Source organism: Sinocyclocheilus anshuiensis, unplaced genomic scaffold, assembly GCF_001515605.1.
Source record: "Sinocyclocheilus anshuiensis isolate Anshui unplaced genomic scaffold, SAMN03320099.WGS_v1.1 scaffold1303, whole genome shotgun sequence".
Taxonomy (NCBI): Eukaryota; Metazoa; Chordata; class Actinopteri; order Cypriniformes; family Cyprinidae; genus Sinocyclocheilus; species Sinocyclocheilus anshuiensis.
In genome coordinates, this window is record NW_015537954.1 from 84,746 (window position 1) to 112,245 (window position 27,500).

At 35.3% G+C, this 27,500-nt stretch overlaps 1 protein-coding gene across 1 annotated transcript in view; it reads right to left on the reverse strand.

Annotated features, from left to right (window-relative positions):
• Positions 1-27,500, reverse strand: part of LOC107665324 (protein unc-13 homolog C-like) — a gene marked incomplete at its 3' end in the record, with an annotated part of 129,555 nt that overhangs the window by 84,564 nt on the left and 17,491 nt on the right. Inside the window, exons 5-10 of the mRNA XM_016456152.1 lie at positions 26,856-26,934; positions 22,955-22,960; positions 21,437-21,508; positions 13,738-13,957; positions 9,845-10,072; positions 6,550-6,691 (exon numbers count right to left, since the gene is read on the reverse strand). Of these exons, the coding sequence (XP_016311638.1) occupies positions 6,550-6,691; positions 9,845-10,072; positions 13,738-13,957; positions 21,437-21,508; positions 22,955-22,960; positions 26,856-26,934 (747 nt within the window). The remainder of the gene's footprint in view (positions 1-6,549; positions 6,692-9,844; positions 10,073-13,737; positions 13,958-21,436; positions 21,509-22,954; positions 22,961-26,855; positions 26,935-27,500) is intronic.

Here is a 27,500-nt window from a genome sequence, read left to right on the forward strand (position 1 = left end):
GTAAAGACATTTATAATGTAATTTCTATTTCAAATAAATGCTGTTCTTTTGAACTTTCTATTCATCTGTGAATCCTGAAAAACAAAATGCGTCACGGTTTCCACAGAAATATTGTGCAGCACAACTGTTTTCAACATTGATAATAATCAGAAATGTTTCTTGAGCAGCAAATCAGCATATTAGAATGATTTCTGAAGATCATGCGACACTGAAGACTGGAGTAATTATGCTGAAAATGCAGCTTTGATTGCAGAAATAAATTATATTTTCACAGATATTCACATAGAAAACAGATATGTTAAGTTGTAATAATATTTCCCTGTTTTTACTGCATTTTTTATCAAATAAATGCAGCCTTGGTGATCAGAAGAGACTTAATTCAGAAGCATTAAAAAAACTGTCCCAAACTTTTGAACATGCAGTGAAAGTAAAAGATAAATGGCTAAATGAATGAGTGAAGGTAAAAACATTTAATGTTTTTTTTCTTTGCCTTTTGAAATTTACTGACAAAATGGCAAAAATTTATCATAACCTTTCTCAACGTTTTGACTTGTAAGGCAGAACACATTAGAAGTTCATCTGAAACCTTACTTGAAATTGTTGATTTAGTTCTTATATTTGTTTTAAATACATTTATGTACTCATAAATCTTCACAAAAACGACTGACCACAAATGAATTCAATCTGTGCAGGCAAAAGTTGAGTAATATATTCACTGAAGTGACATTTTAAGTATTAAAAAAGCCTTGGAAATGTACAAATCCTCAAATATAGCAATGCAGCAGCTACTCCAGCAGCACAGTGTGTCCTCATTAACAGTCTGCTACTCAATCTGAAACCAAATGTATTATTTTTTTAAACGAGAGAAATGAGCCCAGTTTCTGCATTTCTTTGAAATTTGCTTGAAAGCACTAGAATGTTTTAGTTTAAGGCTAATCCAGAAAGTATGCTAATATGCAAATGAGACTAGCCACACTTTTAGGTGGATGAGTTGCAAATGAGAACTGAATCAACGTCATAGATCGACTTCCATCTGCTCTCATGTTTCACAACAAATGGCAAAAAAGCGGGGCGAGAAGAGAAAACACACACCAACAGAAGGTTTCGGAGAGATTTATAGCAGCTCTTCATCGGCTGTTATAAAAACACCTACTGTGAAGATCGCTTGATGGGTTTAATCTGCTATCATGTCTGTCATAATAAGACAGACTATCAACCTGAGAAAACAAATTAAGAGGGCTTCCACTATCACTCTAATGCCTCTCTGTCTTTGAAAGAGTTTAAACAGGTGAGAGGAACTAAGAGCTCATCTCAAAATATGCATTTCCCCATAATCCTGCATAAATCCCTCCAAATCCAGCGATCCAGTCTCTCCTGAAGCCCTGGGGTTTCTCGTCACCCTATAGACTCAAATATTTATCCTGAGCTTTAGATGAAGAAATGCACAGAGCGATTTCCCACACTCTCTGTTTCACTTAGAGCTGAAAATGCAATGTTATATTGGCCAAATAAATATAGATATAAAAACAAAATTAATATATATCCTGACCAGGCAGATGCTGCATCACTGAATCAACCAATGGAATGAGTTTGGGGCGGAGCTATGCCTTTGCTCGACCAATGGCAGAAGGTGGGCGTGTTCTAACAGTGATAAGACACTTGAGGCTGTTTAAGTGTGAATCCAGTCACAGCTGAAGGGGTTACAGGCCCGTCGCTGCTTGTTGTGTCTAACAGAGGCCTTTAGGTGCAACCGTCCTCACAATACAGCCCGGCCTCTTACATTACTGCTCAAGTAAGTCACAGACTGGATGTAATTACCTGTCACATTTCTCATTTCACACACCAGCGCGAGGTCGACCCCAAACACACACTGTACAACAGCAAGAGAGCGGGATCTCTTCTTTAATATTCATTATAGATGTGTGTGTGTGTCTTTCTCAGTTTCAGCTCTGTATTCTTCAGCCCCAGTTTTTCCTCTCTGTCCTGTAGACCAGGGCTGTAAAAAACATGTCCCAAGGGCCTGTCACATCCTGTGGAGGAGCTCAATTCAACCGGGGTGATTAAAAATCACAAGTAAAACATGGAATAGAATAGAATAGAATTAATTTATTGAAATATATAATAAATATATATATATAAATACACACACATGCATGTATATATTTCAGAAAAATATTCTATGTTTATATATTAAATATATTTATACATAATATACATTTTATGAATATAAATATATACATGTAAATACATGTAAATATTTTCAAAATATATACTGTACTTGTGTGTCTTTATATATACATAATAAATATACACAGTACACACACATGTATTATGTAAACAAAAACTTTTATTTTGGATGCGATTAATCACGATTAATCATTTGACAGCACTAATATATATATATATATATATTTATTTATTTATATATTAAGAGTTCATTTGCAAAACAGATTTTTTGATTAGGTAAAAAATATCTTAAAATACTAGTTAACTAACACAATAAAACACAATAAAAACATGATAACATAATAAAAAACATGATTTTTTATTGAGTTATCTGTTTTTGCAAATAAACTCTTGATATATATATATAACATTTAATACATATAATATATAAGATAATATATAAGTAGTATTTCACATTTTATGCCAATTTATTAAAGCTAAATTATCCAGCAAAAAAACTGTGCTTTCACTTTTTTCAGGTCAAAATTCCTAACGTTGCCTATTTTAACAGTAAGAATTTAATATTAGACTTCATTAAGACTGTATCAGGGTTAACAAAAGAAAACCTTGGTGTGTCCTGTCCTTTAAAAGAAAAAAATAACTTTTTGAATAAATAGATATATAATCTTTTTTTTTTTTTAGCAACTTAATACTAAAGTATTGGCGTGATGCATTTGTTCAGATCTCTGAGGCTGATTAGGAGCAGCAGTAATAGCAAGTCTTTTCTTAGTAAGCATCAGTAAGTATGTTGCTGAGTGTTTTTGGGTGGGATCCATTAGGGGTGTTCGATGGTCATTTCACAAGATCCACTCTTATGCAGGGTATGACAGTGTTCATGGGTGTTGATGGCTGCTGTGAGAGTGATGTGCTCTGAGTAATGCACTGCAGCTATTTAGAAAGAGAAAGTGAGAGAAATCGAAAGAGAAAAAGAACAAGTCAGAAAATAGGAGCATTAAACCCCTTTTTAACTCTTTCCCTACCAGTGTTTTTTTGTTGCCAGCCACCGCCAGCATGAATATTTTGTTGTATGAATATCTGAACATGCAATAAGAACAAAGCCTCTGCTTTTAAACAAAACAAACTAGCTTCATGCATTCTTTTTTATCAATACCTGAATGTGGGCAAGTTTCATTAAAAAAAAATAAAAAATAAATAAAAATATATTGAACAAAAAGCTAAGAAAATGGCAGGGAAAGAGTTAATGTCAAGGACTATTTAATATTTTAAAAATATTTAAAAATACATTTGATTACAAATAAACAAAACATAAATTAATAAATAAATAAACAAACAAACAGCTAGAACATGGCCTTTAGCATATAGAACAATCCATTAGGCAGAGGCTGGCATTTCTCTCAGGATTAAGATCGCAAACTCGGATTGAAATGGAAAATTAAAGTGGGCGATGAGGATTAGGGGTCGTATAAGATGTGCTGTAGCTCTAATAATCCAGCAATCTTCCTCACAGCAACAACACAGCTAAAGTTCAATACAGCAGCAGATCGCTCCGGCACCGATATCTGCGACGGGATTCAGTGCTTTAATATTCAAAGCACCAGTGATGTTTTCTTCTATGTAATACAGGCTGAAAGACTGAAATTGCTTTGTTTCACTTGGTGCAATGCATTTATTCTGTTTGCTCACCAGATGGTGTGAATGAATGTGGTACTGATGTTTAACTGCTTTAGGTTATTCACCCATGACAGCGATGAAGTAATGCAATAATACAGAGCAGGACACACCCCAAACTAGTCAAAATGATTTAAGAATAAAATGGTATTTAATGGTGTAAAGCAAAGCAGAGTAGTTGTGTATAGTATTTTATCCAAAAATAAGCACATAATTTGGTGTTTAAACCATGATGTAAAATTACTTTTTGTGTGAAAAACAGCAATATTCTGAACTGAAGAACTGGAAACATTCAGATTCATGAGCATTCATTTTTAATTTGATTTGCCTCAACACACAGGAATTTATGCATCCATCCATCTATTCATCTATCCACCCACCCAACTATCCAGTCATCCATCCATCCATCCACCCATCTGTCCATCCATCCTTTCATCCCTCCATCCCATCCATATACTGTATCTTTCCATCAATCCATCAATTACCCACACATCCATCCATCCATCCATCTGTCCATCCATCCTTTCATCCATCCATCCCATCCATATACTGTATCTTTCCATCAATCCGTCAATTACCCACACATCCATCCACTCATCCATCCATCCATATATCCATCCATCCTTTCATCCCTCCATCCATCTATTCATCTATTCACCCACCCAACTATCCATCCATCCAACTACCAATTCATCTATCCATCCATCCATCCATCCACCCATCTGTCCATCCATCCTTTCATTCCTCCATCCCATCCATATACTGTATCTTTCCATCAATCCATCAATTACCCACACATCCATCCATCCATATATCCATCCATCCTTTCATCCCTCCATCCATATATCTATCCATCAATCTATCATTCACCCATCCCTCCATCCATCTATTCATCTATCCACCCACCCAACTATCCATCCATCCATATATCCATCCCTCCATCCATACATCTATCCATCCATCCATATAACCATCCTTCTGTCCATCCATCCATATATCCACCAATCCATCCAACTTTCCATCTATCCAACTATCCATCCATCCATCCTTATATTTATTCATCTATCCATCCATCCATCGATTCTTATATTTATTCATCTATCCATCCATCCATCCATCCAACTATCCATCTATCTATCCATCCAATTATCCATCCATCCATCCATATATTAATCCATTCATCCATCCATCGATTCTTATATTTATTCATCTATCCATCCATCCATCCATCCAACTATCCATCTATCTATCCATCCATCCATCCATATATTAATCCATTCATCCATCCATCCATCCATCCAACTATCCATCCATCTATCTATCCATCCAATTATCCATCCATCCATCCACCCATATATTAATCCATTCATCCATCCATCCACCCATCCATCCAACTATCTATCCATCCATCCCCCCATCTATCCACATAGCCATCCATCAATCCATGGATGGATAAATTTGAGCGCATGGATCTCATAATGGCCTCAGCAAAAACTTAATGAAAAGAGCAACTAACAATCAGGAACAACCTCCTGTCGTTCCTCCAGTTCAGCCAAACCACACAAGAAATAAAGTTCTGTCTGGATTGTACAACATTCCCACAGTCAGGAGTGCTGTAGATCTCAGGCTTCTGATTTATTGGTTTTGTGCATCAAATCCTAACAAAGGATTATGAATGGAACAGGACAATGAGTCCAGCCTCACTATAACGCAACACCCATGACTGCAGAAGCCTCAAGGATATACTATCAGAAATATGAAAAGAAACAGTCCCATGAGAGCATGACAAAGCCAACGGGAATACAAATGATTTCCATTACTCCTCATTTATGACCCGAAGAGCTTTTTCAAATAGACCAAAAAGCTCCTTTGACTATCAACCAAAAAAATATTCATACTCGTAATGGAAGGGCTCTACAGAAAATGTCAAATTAATGAAAGGCTACTTTGAATAATTCATATGCCATTTGAAAATTTGTTTGTGACTGAGTGGCAGAAATGTTGTGAAATGGAAACTGCGTCTCTGCCCTTTGAGTTCAACTTAATTTTAAAAAGCTTCACTGCATAAGAGTGTCCAATAATCTCATAAAAACGTTTTCATCCTCAATCTGCGCTCATGCAGAGAGCGTGATATTCTAGAGCAGTGGATCTGGTGGGTCACGCCCTAAAAATGAGCCTCGGGTCTGTTCTGATGGGTCGTGGGAAACAAGGGAAAAAACAATGCTGAATGCCAATATAAAACTGCAACAGGCCATATAAATATGCATAATTAGAACAGCCAAATAAATAAGCTTCAAGTTTTGAAAGGGAGGAGAAAAAAATCCCAAATACTTTGTTGTTGACTTTGCATCTAAATTCCGTGCAAATTCATCTGTCACTTGCCAGAAGAGAGTCTAATTAGCCAACATAAAAATGAAAAAATATTTATATATATATTTTTTATTTTTATTTTTTACAATTTATTTTTTTTTTTTATTTATTTTTTTTTTTATTAATTAATTTATTTTAAAATCATTTTATTATCGTTTTATATTAATATAAAATGATAATGATTTTAAGGTTAATTTTACATAAAATCAGTACTGTGCTGATTGCACTGCACTAGATTCCCAGTGTAAAAGCACAATGTTAGATGCACGTTGCAACACAGAAGGTAAATAAACAGAAAACACATCTGCTTTCTGTGAGACTCACAAGAAGAACTTCTCCTCCCAGACTGGGTTGAGATTGCCAAAAACGGTTTTGGTCCTGCGTTTGGTCTTTCCCACTTGTACAGTGACGTAGGGGTCGCTGGAGCCCGTCTTGTCTTTGGCTTGCAAACCTTGAGCACATACAACTAGAGAAGAAAGACAGAAAAAAGACAACGTTTTGTGAATTGGGCATTCATGAAACAAGCAAAACAGCATTTGCATGGGAGACAACAATGACTGAAGAAAAGAGAAACTACTAACTCTACACTAACTGAGGCTTCTGAGTGCATTATACTGATGCTGACAGAAATGCATGAATTGCATTAAAAAAAAACACACTGTGTGTTCATCACAGTGTGTTTAGTTTTGCAAATCTGCAAAATTGTGATATTTAAAGGTAAAAATTCAAACATTGTTTTAATTTATTATGTGAAAATATTGGTGCCCAGAGCAGGGTTATAGTAGTTAATTAAAACTAAAAACTTAATTAAATATATATTTTTATTACATTAAATAAAATAAACATTAACTGAAAATAATTACTTTTATTTATATTATTTCAGCGAGTTGCCAAGGAAACATTTCTAATTTTCAATTACTTTAACTACTAAAATAGCTAAAACTGAAGTACTAAAATAGCACAAACTAAAATAAAAATGTGTTATTTAAAGACATGTATAAAAAAAAAAAGTAAACCAAAAATATAAAGTAAAAACTAATTCAAAATATTACTAAAATCTTACTTAACACTGGCTCAGGGTTTTATACAATCTAAAAAATATAGATTTTTCAATGTTGTAAATAAAACAAAGATTAGTGGAGGATGTTATTAAATACGATTTCAATTTACCTACTGCAAAAATTCACGTTTAATTCAATGTGTTACTTGCCATTTATTTTTATTTATTTGTGAAATGTGCTATCAATTTCTAAGTGAAAACAGTTTCTACAGCATTTTTTTTTAAATGTAGGACCACAATACATCTTTGAACTTCAGTCATGTCCGGTGTGTATGTGTGTGTATGTACAGCACCATTAATAACTAAAAAGTCAATTCAAAACAGACGAATGTGCAACAATACAACATAAAAGCAGTGTGTAGCCTGAGTGGCACTGAACTCAGTCAATGGGGATGCCATTCGTCACAGAGCCAATAGTACTTCACAGGAAGCTCTCGTCTCATTAATTATGAACGAGCAGGGTGCTAAATTATTCAGGGAACATATATCCATGGGCTTGGAGACAGACAGAGATTGGTGCAATGTCACTGGGCCAGTTGAAGAGGGTAATATAGTCGGGATAGTTTAGCTGGAATGAAAGAAGGACGGCTCTCTGAGTGTTTGTGTGTGTATCCAGAGCTGTGTTCACACATTCGTGTCACATCAGTATGTCTCACAGTGACGCTCAGATTGTTTTTTGGCTCATGGCACAACAATCTATGTCTGTACTGCAAAAAATAAAATAAAAAAATACATATATATATATATATTTAATTTTATTGTTCTTATCCCTTTGGCAAATAACAAATTTGAAATAAAAAAAATTACAATTAAAAACTTTTTATCTCACAATTCTGAGGAAAATGTCTGAATTGCAAGATATAAACTCAGGGTTGTGAGGAAAAAACTGTCATAATTATGAGAAAAAAAGTTGCAATTACATTTATTTTTTATTGCGTGGCAAAAAAAAAACCTTAACTGCAAGACATAAACACAGAATTCAGAGAAAAACTGTAAACATTTCAAGATAAAAACTCGACGAATTGCGACGAAAAAAGTCTGAGTTTATATCTTGCAGTTCTGACTTTTTTAAAGATGTAAAGTGAGAATTGCAAGATATGAACTTCCAATTACAAAAAAAAGTCTGAATTGTGAGATTAAAAATTGCAATTACCAATATTTTTAAATTCCATGGTGAAAACGGGCTTAATACACCACAGAAAATGTTGTTTGATTTATGCTTAAAAAAAGAAAGGAAAAAGAAAAAACAATTTCCCAACGAGTAATAAAAATACATTTATTTCAAGAAAAGAAGTTTCGTTTTGTAAATTTGATCAAATAAAGGTAATTCAAGTAGATTCTCTGAAACAAGCATTTTTACATCTCAAGGAAATTTTTTATGGATGTTAGTCCATGTGAATGTAGACATTTTATTGCAAAACAAGGCAGAAATAGAAGAAAATGTTTTGCAGTGTACGGTCACCTGGTTAATGCGTCAGTCAAACTAAATCAGAATTCACAGAGGCCAGTGTTTATGAAGCCCTTGAAAAATAAATCATTGTATGAATACTTTCCAAAACGGGAGATTCGATCGTACGCCAGGATAAATTAAAGCAGAGAGCTGTTTTTCTCTCTGTGTTTTGTTGACACTCTGGCAGCGTTGCAAGCTTGCCAATAATTCACAGTCTCTGTTGACCCTCAAAGTCAGGTGAAGGAGCATCACTGATACGGACACACAGAGCAAACTTTACCTGGAAGATCAAATATGACTGAAACAAAGCAATGCGAGGACATGCATCTGGAGATGGACAGAAACGGTTCTTTATGACTCGGTTTGAGCTGTCAGAAAACAAGCAAAACTCTCGGAACATTTCCCAAATTAAACTGAGCAGCATTTCCTTGCTGTAGGGTCTCTTCCAGTCGCAGACATAGAGACGCACATTATTATATTATATTATAATCATAATAAATAATACACTATTAAAAGAAAAATTCAAAGAAAATATATATTATATATTTATTCTTCAGAATAATAATAATTTAATATAAAATGTTAAAATAATATATTTCATATATTTTTTCTCATTGTACACACACATATATTATGTAAACAAAAACTTTTATTTTGGATGCGATTAATCGCGATTAATCGTTTGACAGCACGATAAAATACAAATAATGAATATAATGAATACAAATTAATATAAAATACAATTAACATATTCGGCCCATATTTAATCCTAAAAAATAATTGTTTAAAAATTAAATATTTCTGTTTTTTATTTTACATGTTTTATATAAAATTTGATTTTTGTAAAAATTACATTAAATATCATTATACCTTATAGTAATTTTACCACAATAAAAATTTTATAATTTATAACTGATAATTATGTATAGTTCATATAATTCTATAGCAATAATAATTTTATATAAAATATTTCAAATAAGTCTAGTTTCATATAAGCCTACATTAACATTTGCATTGTGACATTATCAATAAGCTATTTCTCATTTTGGTTTTTGTGTGAAATGTGTTCATGTTCTTGTTAAGTGATGTGAGATTCGCTCATTGCTCACCTGTGATGGTGATTTTAGCAGACCACTTGGACGTTCCCTCCAGCACAGCCTGTTTGGCCGTCTTCAGGTGAGTGTTGCAATCTTCCTTCGAGAGCTGAAACATCTCCTGGATCACCTCGAACACCTCGGGCCGGTTCTTCTCCCTGATCTTCATCCGCTCCTTCATAGCCATGATGATGTTTTGGGTTTTGTCTTCGGCTCCATGTTTTGAGCTCTTCTCCACAGCACCTGCAGAGTGATTTACAGTACATGTGTTCTTACATTATCACTGCTGATATGAGCTGCCATTACAATTTGCACACTGTTCGCCCTAAATAGTATGCAAGTTATAGAAAAACGCATCCTGCTGGATTCTAATTATTTCCGTGTACATAAACGTACCTCTAAGCACCTACATTTTTGTCAGAAAACATGCCAACAACAGGCTAATCATGTTAGCAACATGTTAATCGCTCTACAACATGCTAATCATGCTAAAACATGTTAAAAAACATGCTACAGCAGGTTAGCAATGTGCTAACAACATGCTAATCATGTTAAATCATGTTAACATGCTACAATATGTTAGCAATGTGCTAGCAACATGCAAATCATGCTAAAAACGTTAAATCAACAGCCTAATAATTTTAGCAACATGTTAATCATTCTACAACATGCTAATCATGCTAAAACATGTTCAATCATGTTAACATGCTACAATATGTTAGCAATGTGCTAGCAAACATGTGAATCATGGTAAAAACATGTTAAATCATGTTAACAAAATGCTAAAATATGTTAGCAATGTGCTAGCAACTTGGTAATCATGCTAGAAACATGCTAATCGTGCTAACAACATGTTAACAACATGCTAATCATGTTAAAACATACTAGTAATCTGCTAAACCATGCTAGCAATGTGTCAATCATGCTAACAACATGTTAACATGCTAACATCATGCTAATCATGCTAAAACATACATGGCAATCATGCTAGCAATTCACGTTACCAACATGCTACCAACATGCTAATCATTCTAAAAACATGCTAGTAACATGCTAACCGTGCTAAAACATGCTAGGAAACATACTAATCATCCTAAAACATGCTAATCATGCTAAAAAAAAACGTTAAATCGTGTTAACATGTTAAAATATGTTTGCAATGTGCTAGCAACATGGTAAACGTGTTAGAAACATGATAGCAACGTGTCAATCATGCTAACAACATGTTAACATGATAACCATGCTAGCAACATGCTAATCATGCTAAAAACATACATGGCAATCATGCTAGCAACAAGCTTATCATGTTACCAACCTGCTAATCATTCTAAAAACATGCTAGCAACATGATAACAACATGCTAATCATGCTGAAACATGCTAGGAACATGGTAATCATGCTAAAACATACTAATCATGTTAAAAACATGTTAAATCATGTTAACAACATGCTAAAATATGTTTGCAATGTGCTAGCAACATGGCAAACATGTTAGAAACATGCTAGAAACATGTCAATCGTGCTAACATGTTAAAAACATACTAGCAATGTGCTACATCATGCTACAGTAGCGGCATGATTATCAACATCTATCTAATCTATCTTTCTAAACTTTCAAGCTTTGACAACAGCTTCAAACTTTCAGGTCAGACTTTCTCAAGCCAACCTAAAGTTTGTCTTTAGTCTCAAATATTACTTTTAAGTGAAGAGCAAAAAATAACTTAACCATATTGACTGCAGTTTACTCAATGGCCACTGGTGTCACTAATAACACAGGTTTCTAAATTCTACATATATATAGTCCCTTTAAGAGCTAATAGCCATTTAGTCCAGTTGATTTTGAAGTATATTTAGTATTGCAGATCTCTAGATGACTTAGTGGAGTACAGATGACTCACTGTATCCCTCGGCACCCTATTAAAATGAATAATTCATTCAGAAAAGCATCATAAACACCAAATGAAAGCTTTATAAGAGTGTTCAAGAGGCGCTGGATATAGGAATAAAACAGCGTGACTGTTTACAGGTGTCTCGCCCCAAATGTGACCTGAAAACGACGGAGGTTTTTTCTTTCACAAACCATACAAGCCAAACCAAACGCACATTTAAACACACACTTTTAAATATGATGGCTCATTTAATAAATCTCTCTCTGTACAGGCCCATTTGTGTCTTTGGCAGACGGCCACGTCTGTGAGGTTTACTAGGGAACTCCATCACATATATCTCAGCCACAGTCCGACTTTAGCGCACGTCTGAGAGCACTGTGCTGCGCACTGGAGTCTTACCATAGAGAAAATGGTTATTCTCTTAGTGCCGAACTGTTTGAATGGCAAACCAGAGAAACAATAAAACAAACAGCTGCCGAAAGCAAGCCGTCAGAGCCAAGAGCTGCCATGCGATGTGACAGACAGACAAAGGCATTTCAAAATGATGAGCACTGCTTATGGGCTTGCAGCGTGATAAAGCAGACTTACATTTTCTGAAGAAAAATGTGTTCGCCCATGCAAAACTCACTGTTACAATGCTAAAGTGTAGCTGAGGAGTGTTTTTCAGTTTCTGCAGCTTTTCACGATTCAGTGATTGTGGAACACGACACAAAATCACTTTTTTTTTTGCATAATTGATGCATAATTCACCATTAACTGCAAAATAAAAAAAGCGCAGTGCTACTGAGATATCGACATGTTAGTATGATGTCTAATCTGTGTCGTTAATGTTAATCAAACAGCAAAAGACAAGAGAAAATCACTCCTTGCTCTTGACTGAATAACTTTAGTAGCTTTAATAAGGATCAGTATATTTAAGTCATGCACAGAAGTGATTTATTTTACATCTGATTATTTATTTTCTGTAGTATTTTGTGTGTTTCTGCCACAGAATAAAAAACATGAAAAAGGGAACTTTTTATCTCACAATTTGGACTTTTTCACGTAACCATCATAATTTATATCTCAGTATTGCTAGAAATGAACTCAGAATTCTAACTTTCTCGCAATTCTGACTTTTTTCTCTGAATTATACGTTTACAACTTGCAATTTTCAATGGAATAAAAAAAATGTAATTGCGCCTTTTTTCTCAAAATTCTGACATTTGTTTCTCAGAATTGGGAGTTTTTATCGCACAATTCTGCATTTATATCTTGCAATTCTGTGTTTATGTCGTAAAATTTCTCTGAGTAAAAAACTTTTACTTTTTATCTCACAATTTGTACTTTTTTCCTTTCAATTCTGGGGAAAAAGTCAGAATTGTGCGCAAAAAAATCCTCGGAATTGACAAATGAACTCGGAATTGCAAAAAAGTCAGAATTGTGAGATAAAAGTTGCAATTACCAATAATTTTTCTATTTGGTGGCGGAAACAACCTTCCATCTAAAAACTAAAACCTGCCTTTTATTATTTCTCTTTATTTAATTTGTACCTTTATCCTATTGTTTGTAATTTTTTTAATATCTTGTTTCAGAATTTGATGAGATAAACAAGCTTTCTGCATTTTTTTTCTGTTTCATGTATGAATTTTGTACATCTAGAATCATATTGTACATGATATGGTAAATGTGGTATCCTAATTGTTAAAATAGCATCACATATCTTACACAAAATTCTGTAAAATTACACCCACAAAATCAGTCATTTTGATAGCAGAAAATGAATAAATAAATAATTTAATTAATAAAAAAAAAAATGAAATCTTGGTGGGACTGGCTCTTAGCATCTATATCTCAAAGACTTTTACACCCATTTTAATGCAGAAGTAATAATGATGCTTGACTGAGAAGTTTTAATGGTGAATAAAAGTCCAACTGCATTCTCTAAAGATGGATTTGAGCTTCTCCTCTCTTGCTTACATGATCATTTGGAGCACTGAGATCGGGTAAAGAGGGCTGAAATCTGAATGACTGACTCACGTTGCAGACAGTCTGCGTTCAGGAGGTCCTGGCATTTCTCGTGGCATTTGACCCCGCATTCGGTGCAGCGCATGCCCTGCCGGGCGATGCCCCACAGCAGACCCTCACACTCGTGACAGTAGGTGGGTGCCGTGGCCGTCCAAACCTCAAAATTATGGGGCGTGGTGGAGGAGATGGGATAGATCAACGCTTGCAGGGTCTTTCTGAGCACGTGCAGTTTCTGTGAAAAGAGAGAATTTACATCAAGAGGGCAGAAAGATGCACAATCAATGTTTTTCTCAAATCAATGAAGGTCTTAGAAGAAAAATGAGCATTCGTAGTGATCACAGCACTCGATATGCACACTACTGCTGTGAATAAATGTGGTTTAAAAAACATTAATTTATTTTATTGCTGTTTCCAGGATAACTTGTGCTCCTACTGCTGTGAATAAATGTGGTTTAAAAAACATGAATTTATTTTATTGCTGTTTCCAGGATAACTTGTGCTCCTTAGAGTAGCTACCAAGAAAAACACTGCAACTTTGAGAAAGATGAGCATCAAGTATGTAAAAAAAAATATATTTTGATATTTTGGAGACTCATTACTTATTTTTCTAAATATTTTTGTATTTGCTCTGAAATGGTTTAAAGTTCCTTTTTTATAAATAAGAGGCATTGTTATTTAATATCATTGAGATGCTATTATAGTGTTTTTTTATATATATTTTAATTAGTATTTTTGTATTTTCCATTTTCATTTTAATTAGTTTTAGTATTTTTGCTGTGTTTTTGTAACTTTTATTATTTATTGTTTTTTTATGTCTACTCATATTTTAGTACATCAAGTTAAACTACATGAAAATAAGAATTGTTGTTTTGGCAGATAGCTGAGATAAAATAAGTTTACTTTTTTACTTTTTATTTGAGTTAACATCTGGATTGTGGATGTTTATATGTGTGCACAAAGTAAAAAACAATTTAAACTATATTATTATATAAACACTATTATATATATAATATTACACACCTTTTTAGCTAAATTAAAAAGTAAATAAAAAATAAAATAAAATTACTGATTTAAATAAGAATACTTAAGGATTTTCGTTGATATGGATCAGTATAAAAATGCATAGCAATATTTACCTACACATATTTATAATGAAACACATGAAAAATACCATACTGGGACTTTAGTGAATCAAGTTTCAAAACAATCACTATCTCCAGCAAAATCAATGCGAGTACACTGTGAAAAATTTAAGTGCATAATATCTATTTTAATTATTAATCTGACATATATTTCTAAATCAGATTCATATACATGCTCTGCAGTTCAAGATCTCCGCTCATAACAAAACACTCACAGATGCCTCGGTCAGCTGGTGTGCAGAAAAATCATAATATAGTATTTGTTTTTAAAGATATCATGCTGATATTCATTTCACTAATTATGGCGCACATGTGAAGCCCACACAGTGTTTTCAATCTGTCCTTGTTGAGACTAACAGGGTGAATCTCACAAAACCAAACCTGTGAAGAACATGCACGGTATGCCACACTTCACCCCCAAAATAAACAGAAATATATATAATAAGCTTATTATTCCATCCTAATTTCTTTTGAATCTGAAGTCATGTTCTTGACAGTTTTGTGGGATTCGCTCAGTGGACATTCGTATTCGTTGTGAATAGTTTGCTTTCACAGGCAAAAGTGGTGGAGAGAATCTGATGGCATCTTCTGTATCCTTATGAAAGAGCAGAATTAATGTGCACATAAATCTGTCCTTTTACAGCTGGAAAAGACAAAGAGCGAGCGAGAGTGAAGTAGAGGTGGGCTGGTGATGTACGGCACTTTCCTTTCCCATGATGCACTTTTGCTGAGACGTGTGTTCTGCTCTCCGCCCACAGAGTCATTACGTTAAGAGCTGCCGAGATTTCAGCGTCCAAACGGCTATTAATGAAATAAAGCAAACTAAAAGTACTGCAGAGTGAAAATGCAGGCTAATTAGCTAAGTAAACCTAAAAAAAGACAAACTGAGAAACTTCCCTCATCGAACTCTCTGAGGGGAAATTTTGATACAAAACAGCAACAGCATCAAATACAAAGTGAAAAAATAACTGATAATGCACAAATGAAACTGTACCGAATGATTAATGGTGGTTGTCTTAGTTATATTAAACACTTAAATGGGTCACATCATACATTTGGTCAATTAACTTTTCCCTGAGATCCACTTATGAAGTCAAGGTTTAATGCATGAGTTGTGTTGAATGTTTCTTCATCAGATTTGGAGAAATGTAGCACTGCATCAGTGTCTCAGCAATGGATGCTCTGCAGTGAATGGGTGCCATCAGAATGAGAGTCCAAACAGCTGATAAAAACATCACAATAATCCACAAGTAATCCACAGCACTCCAGTCCATCAGTTAATGTCTTGAGAAGCCAAAAGCTGCATGTTTGTAAGAAAAAAATCCATCATTGAGACGTTTTAACTTCCAAAAGTTTGTCTTGTCTAAAACAGGGGAGAAATCTGCACAAATCAAGCCAAAATGGTTCTAAAATATATATTTGTTTAGAGCTGTTTTGGCTTGTAAACGGTGCTTGATCTGTTCACATTTCTCTTCTGATTCAGACAAGACGGCCTTTTTGAAGGAGTGGATTACTTGTGGATTATTGTGATGTTTTTATCAGCTGTTTGGACTCTCATTCTGACGGCACCCATTCACTGCAGAGCATCCATTGATGAGCAAGTGATGCAATGCTACATTTCTGCAAACTATTCCTTTATCTCAGATATGTGATGTATTACCACAAAAATCATCCCTACACAAACATATCATGATCAAAAAATTTTAATTATGTTTGTCATACCAACTTCATATATATATATTGCATTTATGAGGTCTGATTGCTGCTGGCCGTTACATGCTCGACCCGTAACGTTATGCAAATGAGGAGGAATTAACAGCTGGCAAAAACGGAAGAGGACTTTCCAATTTAAACTAGCGACTCTGGAGCAACCAGATGAGTTATCCTCCAAATTAAACACTGGGCTATCAGCCAGAGAGAGAGGGAATATCCATGGAGTAATCGCTCACACTGAACAAAGCGGTCAGGAGTGTCACAAACTCCAGCAGAAATGAGGGACGGAGGAATTAAACCATCTGTCAAAACACACAGCCTCTGACCCACACGCCTCACAGCATCTTAAAGGCACAATATGTAATTTTTCGCTGCTAGAGGGCGCATATTCAAAATAAACAAACAAACAAAGGCGTAGTTTGATGACGCCGTGACTGAGTGTGGAACAGATCGTTCAGCCCAAAAACGACAACACTCACGCTCACGACGTTCCAAACCCTTTCTTTTGTGTTCAACAGGAAAAAAACGAGCATGTGAGTTTGGAACGACTTGAAGGTGAATAAATAAAGATTTTCATTTTTTGGAGGAACTAAGCCTTTAACTGTTGGAAAACAGCAGCTCGTCCTCTGAGAAACACCAGCCAATGAAATGTTTGGAAGCGTCCTCCACGCCTGCAGCCCTCGGCTTCCAGACCCACTGCGGTGATGTCTTTGGTTGGGATGTGTTTCTGCGCTGGAGGCCAATGATGCTGGAAATGCCGTGATGCCACGCGATTATTGCGCCAGAAGACCTGCTGACTGCATCTGTACGGATCATGAGCACTGCTGTTCAAAAGTCTGGGGGTTTTCTTTGAAAGAAAGTAATACTTATATTCAGCAAGGATGCATTAAACTGATCAAACGTGAGAGTGAGGTCATTTATAATGTTAGATTTCTATTTCAAAGAAATGCTGCAAAAATATTAATCAGAACAACTGTTTTCAACATTGATACTAATAATCAGAAATGTTTCCTGAGCTGCAAATTAGCATTTTAGAATGATTTCTGAAGGATCATGTGACACTGAAGACTGGAGTAATGATGCTGAAAATTCAGCTTTGCATCTCTACACAAGCTATCAAAATATTAAGCAATATTATTTTTAATTTTTAAAGGCTTCTTATAGTGAGAAATCAAATTTGAAATAAGAGTTTGTAAATTTCAGCATTCATAACTTCCTCCAGAAGACTATTTTTTAAAACCAATCCACAAAAACAGCTTGTTAGGATGGATAATATTATTATTGCAAAGCAGCAGAATAACTATTAAACCACTATGTGGTAATCTGTGTTCACATCCATTCATATACATGCAAATGCATGTGTAGATGTTTATATAGTGAAACATATTATGACTTCAGCCAACCTAAATGCTACAGATTGATCTTTGACTTGCAAAGCTGCATGGTTTGCAATATATTGAAAGTCTATAATAGTTTAAAATTTGAGTTTATTATGACTTTGTGTTTACAATTTATTGTTTATAAAAAACAAGCCATACAGTATGATATATCCTGTTGCTCATATGCAAAGACCAATAAATGCAAAGAGACCATTTGCATAAAAGATACGGCAGCAAAAAAAACGTCAAAGAGAATAAAGAATGCTGGTCATGCAAAACTAAATAATGAATGTTTCTGGCACAGAAAACCTTGACTAACATGATCTCAGTTTCGCTGAATAATGTCACGGACCGAATCCAAACACTCTCAGTTGATTTTTCTCCCTCTTGCTGTGAGTGTTGAGGACGGATATAATGATATAACAGTTTCTGTCCTTGTTTTCCGGTGTCTTCTTAAGCATATGGGCTGCTTTCGGCACGCTGTTCTCTCTCGGAGGGATTGTGTCTCTGCTGTAATTTCTCCCTCACATTGTTTCTTTCGCTCTCTCGCTGGTGTTTAATGCATTAAAAAACTTCAGACATCTGTTCGGCCTACTCAGAAATCTGCCGGCCAGCTCTCTATATCTGATCCTCCGCCGTTTTAGGTCTAAGACCCGTCGAAGGCTGTTTGGAAACAGGTGCATCTAAAAGAGTGATTGTGCTGCTGCTATTCTTCAGAGGAAAACTAGTGTTGGATTAAGGGCGAATGGACCGGCCCATTGGAGCCCGGCTCTGACCTGTCTATTTATCACTCGCTAACGCTGCCTTCAACCCATGCCGCAATGATTGCATTGTATAACGCGATGAGAAAAACACTACCGCAATGCTGTGAGACTAGTGGGAATCGCTAGATTTCCTCCAAACTTGATGCAGCAAAAAACAGGGTTGAAAAATCAAGGTTGAAACTAGTCACAGCCACAGTTTTAATGCCAGGTTAGTGCAGCCAAATCACTGTAAGATCCATGACGTCTGATATTATGCTATCAAGCATTTCCCTAGAAACCACACAATATCTATGAATGCATTTTGTGCAGCTCTAGAAGGGCAAGTTCACCCAGACACAACAATTCTGTTATCATTTGCTCACCCTCTTGTTGTTTAAACCTGAAAAGTCCATACAGTTAAAGTCAGTGGGGTCCAAAACAGCACAGGACCCCACTTGCTTTCATTGTGAGGATGCAAAAACATTGACTGTTCTTCAAAATGCCTTCTTTTGTGTTAGTCAGACAGGTTTGGAATGAAATGAAGGTGAGTAAATGAGTTGTTTTTTTTGGCGTGAACTACCTAATTAGGTGTTTTTTTTTGTTGTTTTTTTTTTAAATATGACTTATTCAGCTGTTTTATGAGGTAACAGGCTTGTGTGACTAAACTACGTTTCCCATCATGCTCTGCAGCAGGACAATAGTTATAGAGTACACTTTTTCAGCGCCCTTGTTTCTAAAAGTCTTTTTCCCATTCATTTTTCCCATAAAGAAAAAAAAAACAGTTACAAGGTGAATCACAACATTACAAACGCTGATTTTAAGTAAATAATAATAATAATAATAATAATAATAACAAAATAAATAAATAAAATAAAAATAGGACAAAAACACAAACATTTACTTAATGGCTTTAATGAGGGAAAGAACTACACTCACATGAAGCATTGCAAATGACATGACTGAAAACCATGGGAAAATATAAAACTATCGTTTTAAAGACAAAATGTGTGTATATATATATAGTTATATTTTGGCATGACTAGCTTGTTTTGACTGTCTGATTAATCTTTATATATATAGCTTTATCTTTGTCTTTATCAGTTCTTTATTGTCTCCATAAGGAGAAATTTGTCTTGAGCAGTCAAGAGAGCAGATCCGCTTTAAAAAATAACACACACACACACACACACACACACTAAAACAAAACAAAACAAAATCACAATATTAATATTCCACTTACATACACTAAATACATTTCCCAATACCCAACACGGATTTCTTTGGAGATTTCTTTGAAGAATCATGGGTAATGTAGTTTGTCACCAGGCTTCCTGCTGTTAAACATGATTATAATAATAATTTGAAATAATGCAAGCTGATGCAGAAGCATATACCATTGATTAACAACCTCGTAGCTCACATTATGTCTGTCTTTACTGGTCTATATGTTTTTGTTAAAAATCAGTTCGGAGAAAATGAATGGGATTTTTACATCCGGAGCCTGACTGTTGCGCTCTGTTATAAAATAAACAGATACGTCATACATTACATGCCTAATGCACATCCAGGTAATTTTGTTGTCACAAAAGGCATCCTGTTTTTTTTTTGGTAGATGAAAACAGAGAGAAAGAAATGGGAAATTACTCAGCATGTCCATTCTGTGCCTGAACGCACATCATGTTATAATTAAAACTCCCCAAACACATAAGCAGAAAATTCCCAGGCTGTGTTAGTCTTCAGCTCAGGTATATTCCTGCACTGGACATCACATCACACTCTGTCATTCTGGGCCGTTCATTCAGCGGATCAATTAATGGGAGGGAAGAATGTCTGGAAAAAATTAGAGTTATTCTTCTTCTATTGATTGAGACGTTCTTTCCTCTCTCAGGGCTTTGGCCCCTCCGTCGAATTAAAGTAAAGAATACAATTCAAACGAGAATTATCGATTGACACCCAAATAATCAGAAAACATCTTAATGCGGATACAACAGCGATATCACGACTCTTTAACACTGATAAATGCTGTTCGTTTTAAACTTTCTATTTATTAAACAAGCCTAAAACAAGTATATAAAATCGCAGTTTCCACAAAAATATTGTGCAGCACAACTGTTTTCAACATTGATAATAATCAGAAATGTTTCTTGAGCAGCAAATCAGCATATTAGAATGATTTCTGAAGATCATGTGACACTGAAGACTGGAGTAATGATGCTGAAAATTCAGCTTTGATCACAGGAATAAATTACAGTTTAACAGATATTCACATAGAAAACAGCTATTTTAAATTGTAATAATATTTCACAATTTTACTGTATTTCTGATCAAATAAATGCGGTTTTTGCTAGCAGAAGAGACTTTAAAAAATAAATAAATTCACTCAAATCTATATTTCATGTCCATTTATTTATTTAGTTACTGTAGTTTGTAAGTAGCAGTGTATTAAGTCAATACTTATGAAATTAATATATACTTAGTGGGTAGCTGCTGTGCATCAGGGTTTATTTTGTGACAACGAAATTAGAGATTATAAATAGTCTTTTTTTTATCTTGTTCATTTGTTTTTGCCTCTGGCTCTGACGTGTGTTTCTGTATCAGTTGTGACTTTATGCATGAGCTTTACATTAGTGCCACATGATCGCTCCTCATTAGACTCTGACTGGCTGCTTACAGAGTGATTTATGCACGAGTCTATATGGTGAAAGCGCTGTGCGTATGTGTGTTTAAAACTCACCAGCTCCTCGTTGTTCAGAGTCGTTCTGTTCACCAGCCCAAACGCAATGCCTGCCTTTCGAGCAGCCAATGTCTGAAATGAAGAAAGTAAACAGTGAGAAAGGCAACTCTGAGAAACGCATCAAACGCTACAGGGTAGAAATCAGTTGTGTTAGGCTGAATGTTATCGTGAGACACCAAGATAAAACTTGATTACTCAGGGTGGGAAACCACTTTCACCTTCAAGCAGATATTCACCTGTTACCCTACAGAGCGCAAGTCTCCGAAAGCTCTTCATTTTAGGTTCAAGAGAAGGAAATGTTGCAGAAAAGAAGAAAATTCTGCACCGTGCTATATGCTTTAATTTATTAGGTTTACTGCGATTTTAAATATTTCAGGAGACAGACTTGATAATGAACTTGATAATGACTTGATAATGAAATGATAGCTCTATCCTAAAACTAGTGCTGCTGTCTACATAAAGCAAATATAACAGCCCATCTTAACAGGAAAGAACGTGTTTTTCTGAGCTTGCTGCTATGCATTTATAGGACTGTATTCTCTATTAAGGATACATGCAATCCCGCCTTAAAATGTGATCAAAATGCATGCATTTAAGAATAGCCTTAACACCACAAGTGTGCACAAAATGCTTAAAAATGCTGTCTAGTAGGTAGATGGCTCACTAGGATTTGAAACAGAGCTGATATTTTCTGTTATGCATGCTCAAATTATGAAACAGTCTTCATTTTTACGTCAAATAAAGAAAGCTCTATTATTGTTGCATGTCGAAAAATGTCCCTTGCAAACTCCAAAACAAATATGAATGAATACATAAGTGCATAAATAAATACACAAAATAAATATAAAAAAAAAATAAATGAAATGGAAAAAGTCTTCATTTTTAAATCATTAAAGAATGCTCTATTATTTTTGCATGCTGAAAAATGTTCCTTGCAACCTCAAAAACAAATATGAATGAATGCATAAAAATATAGTATAAAAACAGATATAATAAATAAATATAAAATAAATAAATAAATGAATAGGACAAATAATAAATTAAAGAATATAAATTAAATCAATAAAATATAAAAATATAAAAATAGCGGTGCTATTTGTCCATCCAAATGAAGAAAATATGAATTGTCTTCAAATTTCTGCCCATTTAACACAAACATTGAACTAGTACAGTGTACAGTAATGTACAGTACAGTACATGTATAGCAATGTTCTGTTGTCACTTTTATTAGTGTCAGAAAAAAGCATTTTAAAAGGAACCACCTAATGAAAACAGCTTCAAACAAGCTTCCACGGCACCATAAAATCATGTCTAATGAGCTAGAACAAATTAAAGTGAACTTTAAGCATATTTAGCAGCTAAAATAATGTCATTTTAGTCTTTCCACCAAACACCGAACCACACAGGGGATTGTTGGATACCATAGGCAGATAAGGACACATCTGTGCTGCTTCAACTGACTAGATGAAGGTATCCAAGTAGACAAACACTGGATTCATTAAAATGCAAGAGACTTACCAAAGCCTAGAGTGTCCAGATGCAGGGAAAAACATAAAAAACACACAAAATTAGACATTTAGCAAAGGCAAGCAGCCATTTACACACAGTAAGCACATCTCTTTACGTCATACCTGCCGCCATGCAGAAAATCAGATCGAGTTTTTGGTCTAAAGAGCAGAGTGAAAGCTGCAGAGGTGAGGCTCAATCCTTAAATAACTCACCTCTCATGCAGGAGAAATTTACAGTTCACTCATGCATTTGCTGTGCAATTGTTTAGTTAAGATACTGAAAGACGCCCTGACATATTCCTACTGCCTGCGAGTACTGCTACAAACAGACAAGACCAGACGGCATGTGTCAAAGCCAGCTCAAAAAACACGATCCAAAGAGTTCAGGACAGAGAAAGAGAGCAAGAAAGAGTCAATGAGGGGGAAATGGGAGCCGGTCAGAAGTCAAAAAGCCACGATTAGCCATATTTAGATCGGCAGGCACTGACAGCGGACCATACTGGACTCGTCTTTACCATCCGACCCTGAACCTAATGGTGGTAAAGACCAAGCGGGATGCTAACGGCCCCTTAAAGCAGGGGTGCATAGGAAAATCGGGTAGATTTGACCTCTACATGAACGCCAAGTGTTGATGTAAGTCTCGACATGCACTTGAATTGCTGAGGGTTGCTGCAGGCAATGGATTCTTCTGAATTTTGACTTAAAGCCCCGGCTGCAGTTTTGGGCGGGTCCCTCGATCCCCACCCTCCCGTGACTGACTGTCGTTGCCCTGAAGCAATCACACAGCCAACAAGGGGACAGAAACAGGGGACAGAGGCATGATGGGATAGACCAGATCTGACCCAGTACAGCACTGACTTCATCCACGCTGTAAAAGGCTCATTGGCGCAGGTCACTTTTACATGGATTTAAAATGGCACACAGTTAAATCAGAAGTCAATGAAGTCCTCAGATATATTTTTGGGTGGAGTTGTCAACATTTCGGTTTCGAATGCATCGATTGAGTAGAAAACAATAATTTTGGAGAGAAATCTGACAACTCACGGAAAAATATCGCCCATACGTCAATATGGGCCCAAGTGGGAATGGACCACAGGACACGGCAAAAAACCAAAAGAAAACTGAACGATGACCCGTACTTACCAAAACAGGGTTGGGTTTTAATTTCATGCAAAATATGGACAGATACAGCATCAACATTTGTCCTTCAGAAGCTGAACACAAAACTCAATGCAAAAATCGGTTAAGAAACTTTCACTTTAACAAAATCAAGAAGAAACAATGGACACAAAGACACGGACTGCAAGAGCTCAAACAAGAAAAAGAGAAAAAGAAATCCTTCGAAATGTTAAAGGAACAGTTCATCCAAAATTGAAAATTTGCTGTTAATGTACTCACCCTCAGGCCATCCGAGATGTAGATGACTTTTTTTTTGTTCTTTAGTAGATCTTTAGTAGATTTTTAGCTGAAACTGTGGTCCTTGGTGATTCATAAAATGCAATGGCTACAGTTACTTTGAGAGTCAAAAAAATTATATCAGGCAACACAAAATATAAATACCCGTGGCTCCTGACGATATATAGAGGTCTTATGAAGTGAAACAATCAGTCTGTGCAAGAAACTGAACATTATTTACAGCATAATTACCTGTAATCCAGAGCCTCAGGCAAACAGGTTCGCGAACCGATCATTCTTTTGAACCGATTCTTTTAAGCGAACTGAATGAATCAGTTCACCAAACCAGACTGAAGCTTCTGAATCAGTTTGCGGCTCGAATAGGGATATGCCGGTATCAAATTTTCATGTTGCGATCAATTGCTAATGCTTTTATCACGGTATACGGTATTATCACGATATTGAAATTTAGTTTTAAAAAGTGCTGTCATAATACAGTATAACAGGTTTAATAACTTTTTTCTTATAACAAAAATAACTGAACATTTAAATGCAATAAAGCAATACAGAAAAATGTATAAAGCTAAAAGTTTTACACAGATTAAAGTGCAAAAGAACTATAAAGACCAATAGGTATCCCTTTACAATAAGACCTCATTAGTTAACCTTAGTTAATGCATTAACATTCACAATGAGCAATATCTACATTTGCTACAGAAGTTATTAATTATAGTTATTAAGTCTTAGTTCATGTTAGCTCATTAAATAACACAGTTACAACTTTCGATTTTAACAACGTGTTATTAAATATTGGAATACCTAAGATTAATGAATGTTCAGAAGAATTTTTCATTGGCAGTTTATGTTAACTAATGAATGAACTAATGTTAACTAATGAAGCCCTAACGTAAAGTGTGACCGAACAATAAAGAATCAAAACAATATCTAGGGCATGTTATAGTCCAGATTAAAATGTAAAAAAAAGATTGAAAATAAATAGCCTATTAAGTCTAAATATTGAAGTATTTGGCTCTGTGATGAACATCATAGCAAATACACAAATCTGAATGGCTGTTTAAATCATTTAAACACGATTCAGAAACAGAAAGTACAGCAGCTGCTTTGTTTACAGGGTTTCATTTAAATTCATTATTATTATTATTATTTCTGCAGTTTAGTGCCATCTGCTGTCAGACAGTGAAAGTGCGCTTTCATCCAGAGCATCTCACATGTTCTGCCATGTGCTTCTCGTCCGCGCTTATTTACATCGGAGTGCGCAGGTGTCTTTCACGCAGCATACAACAGGTGTTGTGCATTTTGACCAGCTGATGGGAAAAGTATTCTTAAAATGCATTAAAAATTCTGAATAATTTGTAATATATAATTATTCACGGTATTTAGAAGAGCCCACGATAACAATATCGTGCATATTCATTACCGTGATATATCGCATTACCGAATACCGAATACCGGCACAAGTCTAGGCTCGAACAGCACAGATCTAATCAAAATCAAAACTCACTTTCAGATGCCTGATAGTCACTCCGACTCGAAATGAGTCAATATACTGGCATACATGATCCTATGATGCTGGTTTTTGACAACATATTCAGCGCTCCAGTTCCTCCAACAGTCACTGAACTGAGGAAACAGTTTGACTCAGACCAAAGACCGATGAGCTGCTGATATGAAAATGCGTGAACAGAGCTTGAATGAAGGGGAGAAAACATTTAATGTTTTTTTTCATTGTTTATGCAAAAAGATGTGCTGATGAAAACTAGTTAATTGCTTTAGATATGTAAACCATATATATGTGACGTCATTGTGTGATTACATGAATGAACCAATGAACTGAACCAGTTCATTGAAGCGAACTGTCTGAAAGAATCAGACTGTGAGGCTCTGGATTACAGGTAATAATGTGGTAAATAATGTTCAGTTTCTTGCACAGACCGATCGTTTCGCTTCATAAGACCTCAATATATCGTCAGGAGCCACAGGTATTAATTTTTTTCAGCTAAAAATCTTTTTTACTGTTCTACTGAAGAAAAAAAGTCACCTAAATCTCGGATGGCCTGAGGGTGAGTAAATTAACAGCACATTTTCATTTTTAGGTGAACTGTTCCTTTAACAAATGCAAAAATATAATTAGAAACATACTACAGAGATGCTGTGGATCAATCATTCGCCATCTAGAATCTCATAAATTAAACAGCACTTCATTATCAATATATGAGCACTACACATTTAAAGACAGGACAGATGATTTGAACTGATTTGCAGATATTGTGGAGAACACCAGGCGGGTGACCTACTTTTACTCTGGTGGAGCGTAAAAGCCTCAAAATAGCATCAAAACATAAACAAGTGTGCGCCTCCATCTTGCATGTGCTCTGCTGACAGTGTTGGATTGTAAATTCGGACTAGTGACCGTGTGCTCGGTGGGTCTGATTGGCTAATACAGTCTTCTAAAGCTCCATCAGTCAAACATAACGGTGCCGAGTGTGATTACTCACCAGGTCTCGGACAATAGGCATGGTCCTCTTGCGACGTAAATCTGGCATGCTGTCAATGCCGTACAGTATACTGCCAACCCTGGGGATGGAGGCAGATTTAGAGTCTATTAATACCATAATCATGCTGTACGCTATGAAACATTACCCGGCTAAAAAGCAGTCGGGTGATTTACGGCACCGGCAAATAACATGGGATGGGCAGGAATAGGAAGTCCACCATAACTGCTCTTGTCTCACACAGCCAGCCTAACTGCTTGCATCCATAGAAGAATAATTTGTCAAATTGGGCCGTATAAAGTTACTGTGCACCGCAATGCAATGTGTTCAATTTGATTATTCATTTCAAGTTAAATGCAGTAGATTTTTAACATTACCTTGTGCACTAATTATTTGATCAGATTAAAAAAGGTTGCATTTAATGCAATGCATTTAATGGATTTAATTGGATTAAAAAAGCAGCAGAAATATTTAATATCCTGCCTATATACTTGCATAAACAATGCTTTGATTTTTAATGTCTCCTAATTGAGTTTTCTTTTCTTTGGACCACCAAATGTTATTATTTTACACAAAATTACATTAAAAATGTAAAATAAATATTCAATTTCCAGTGCGATACATAGGCTCACATAAATAATGTTTTTA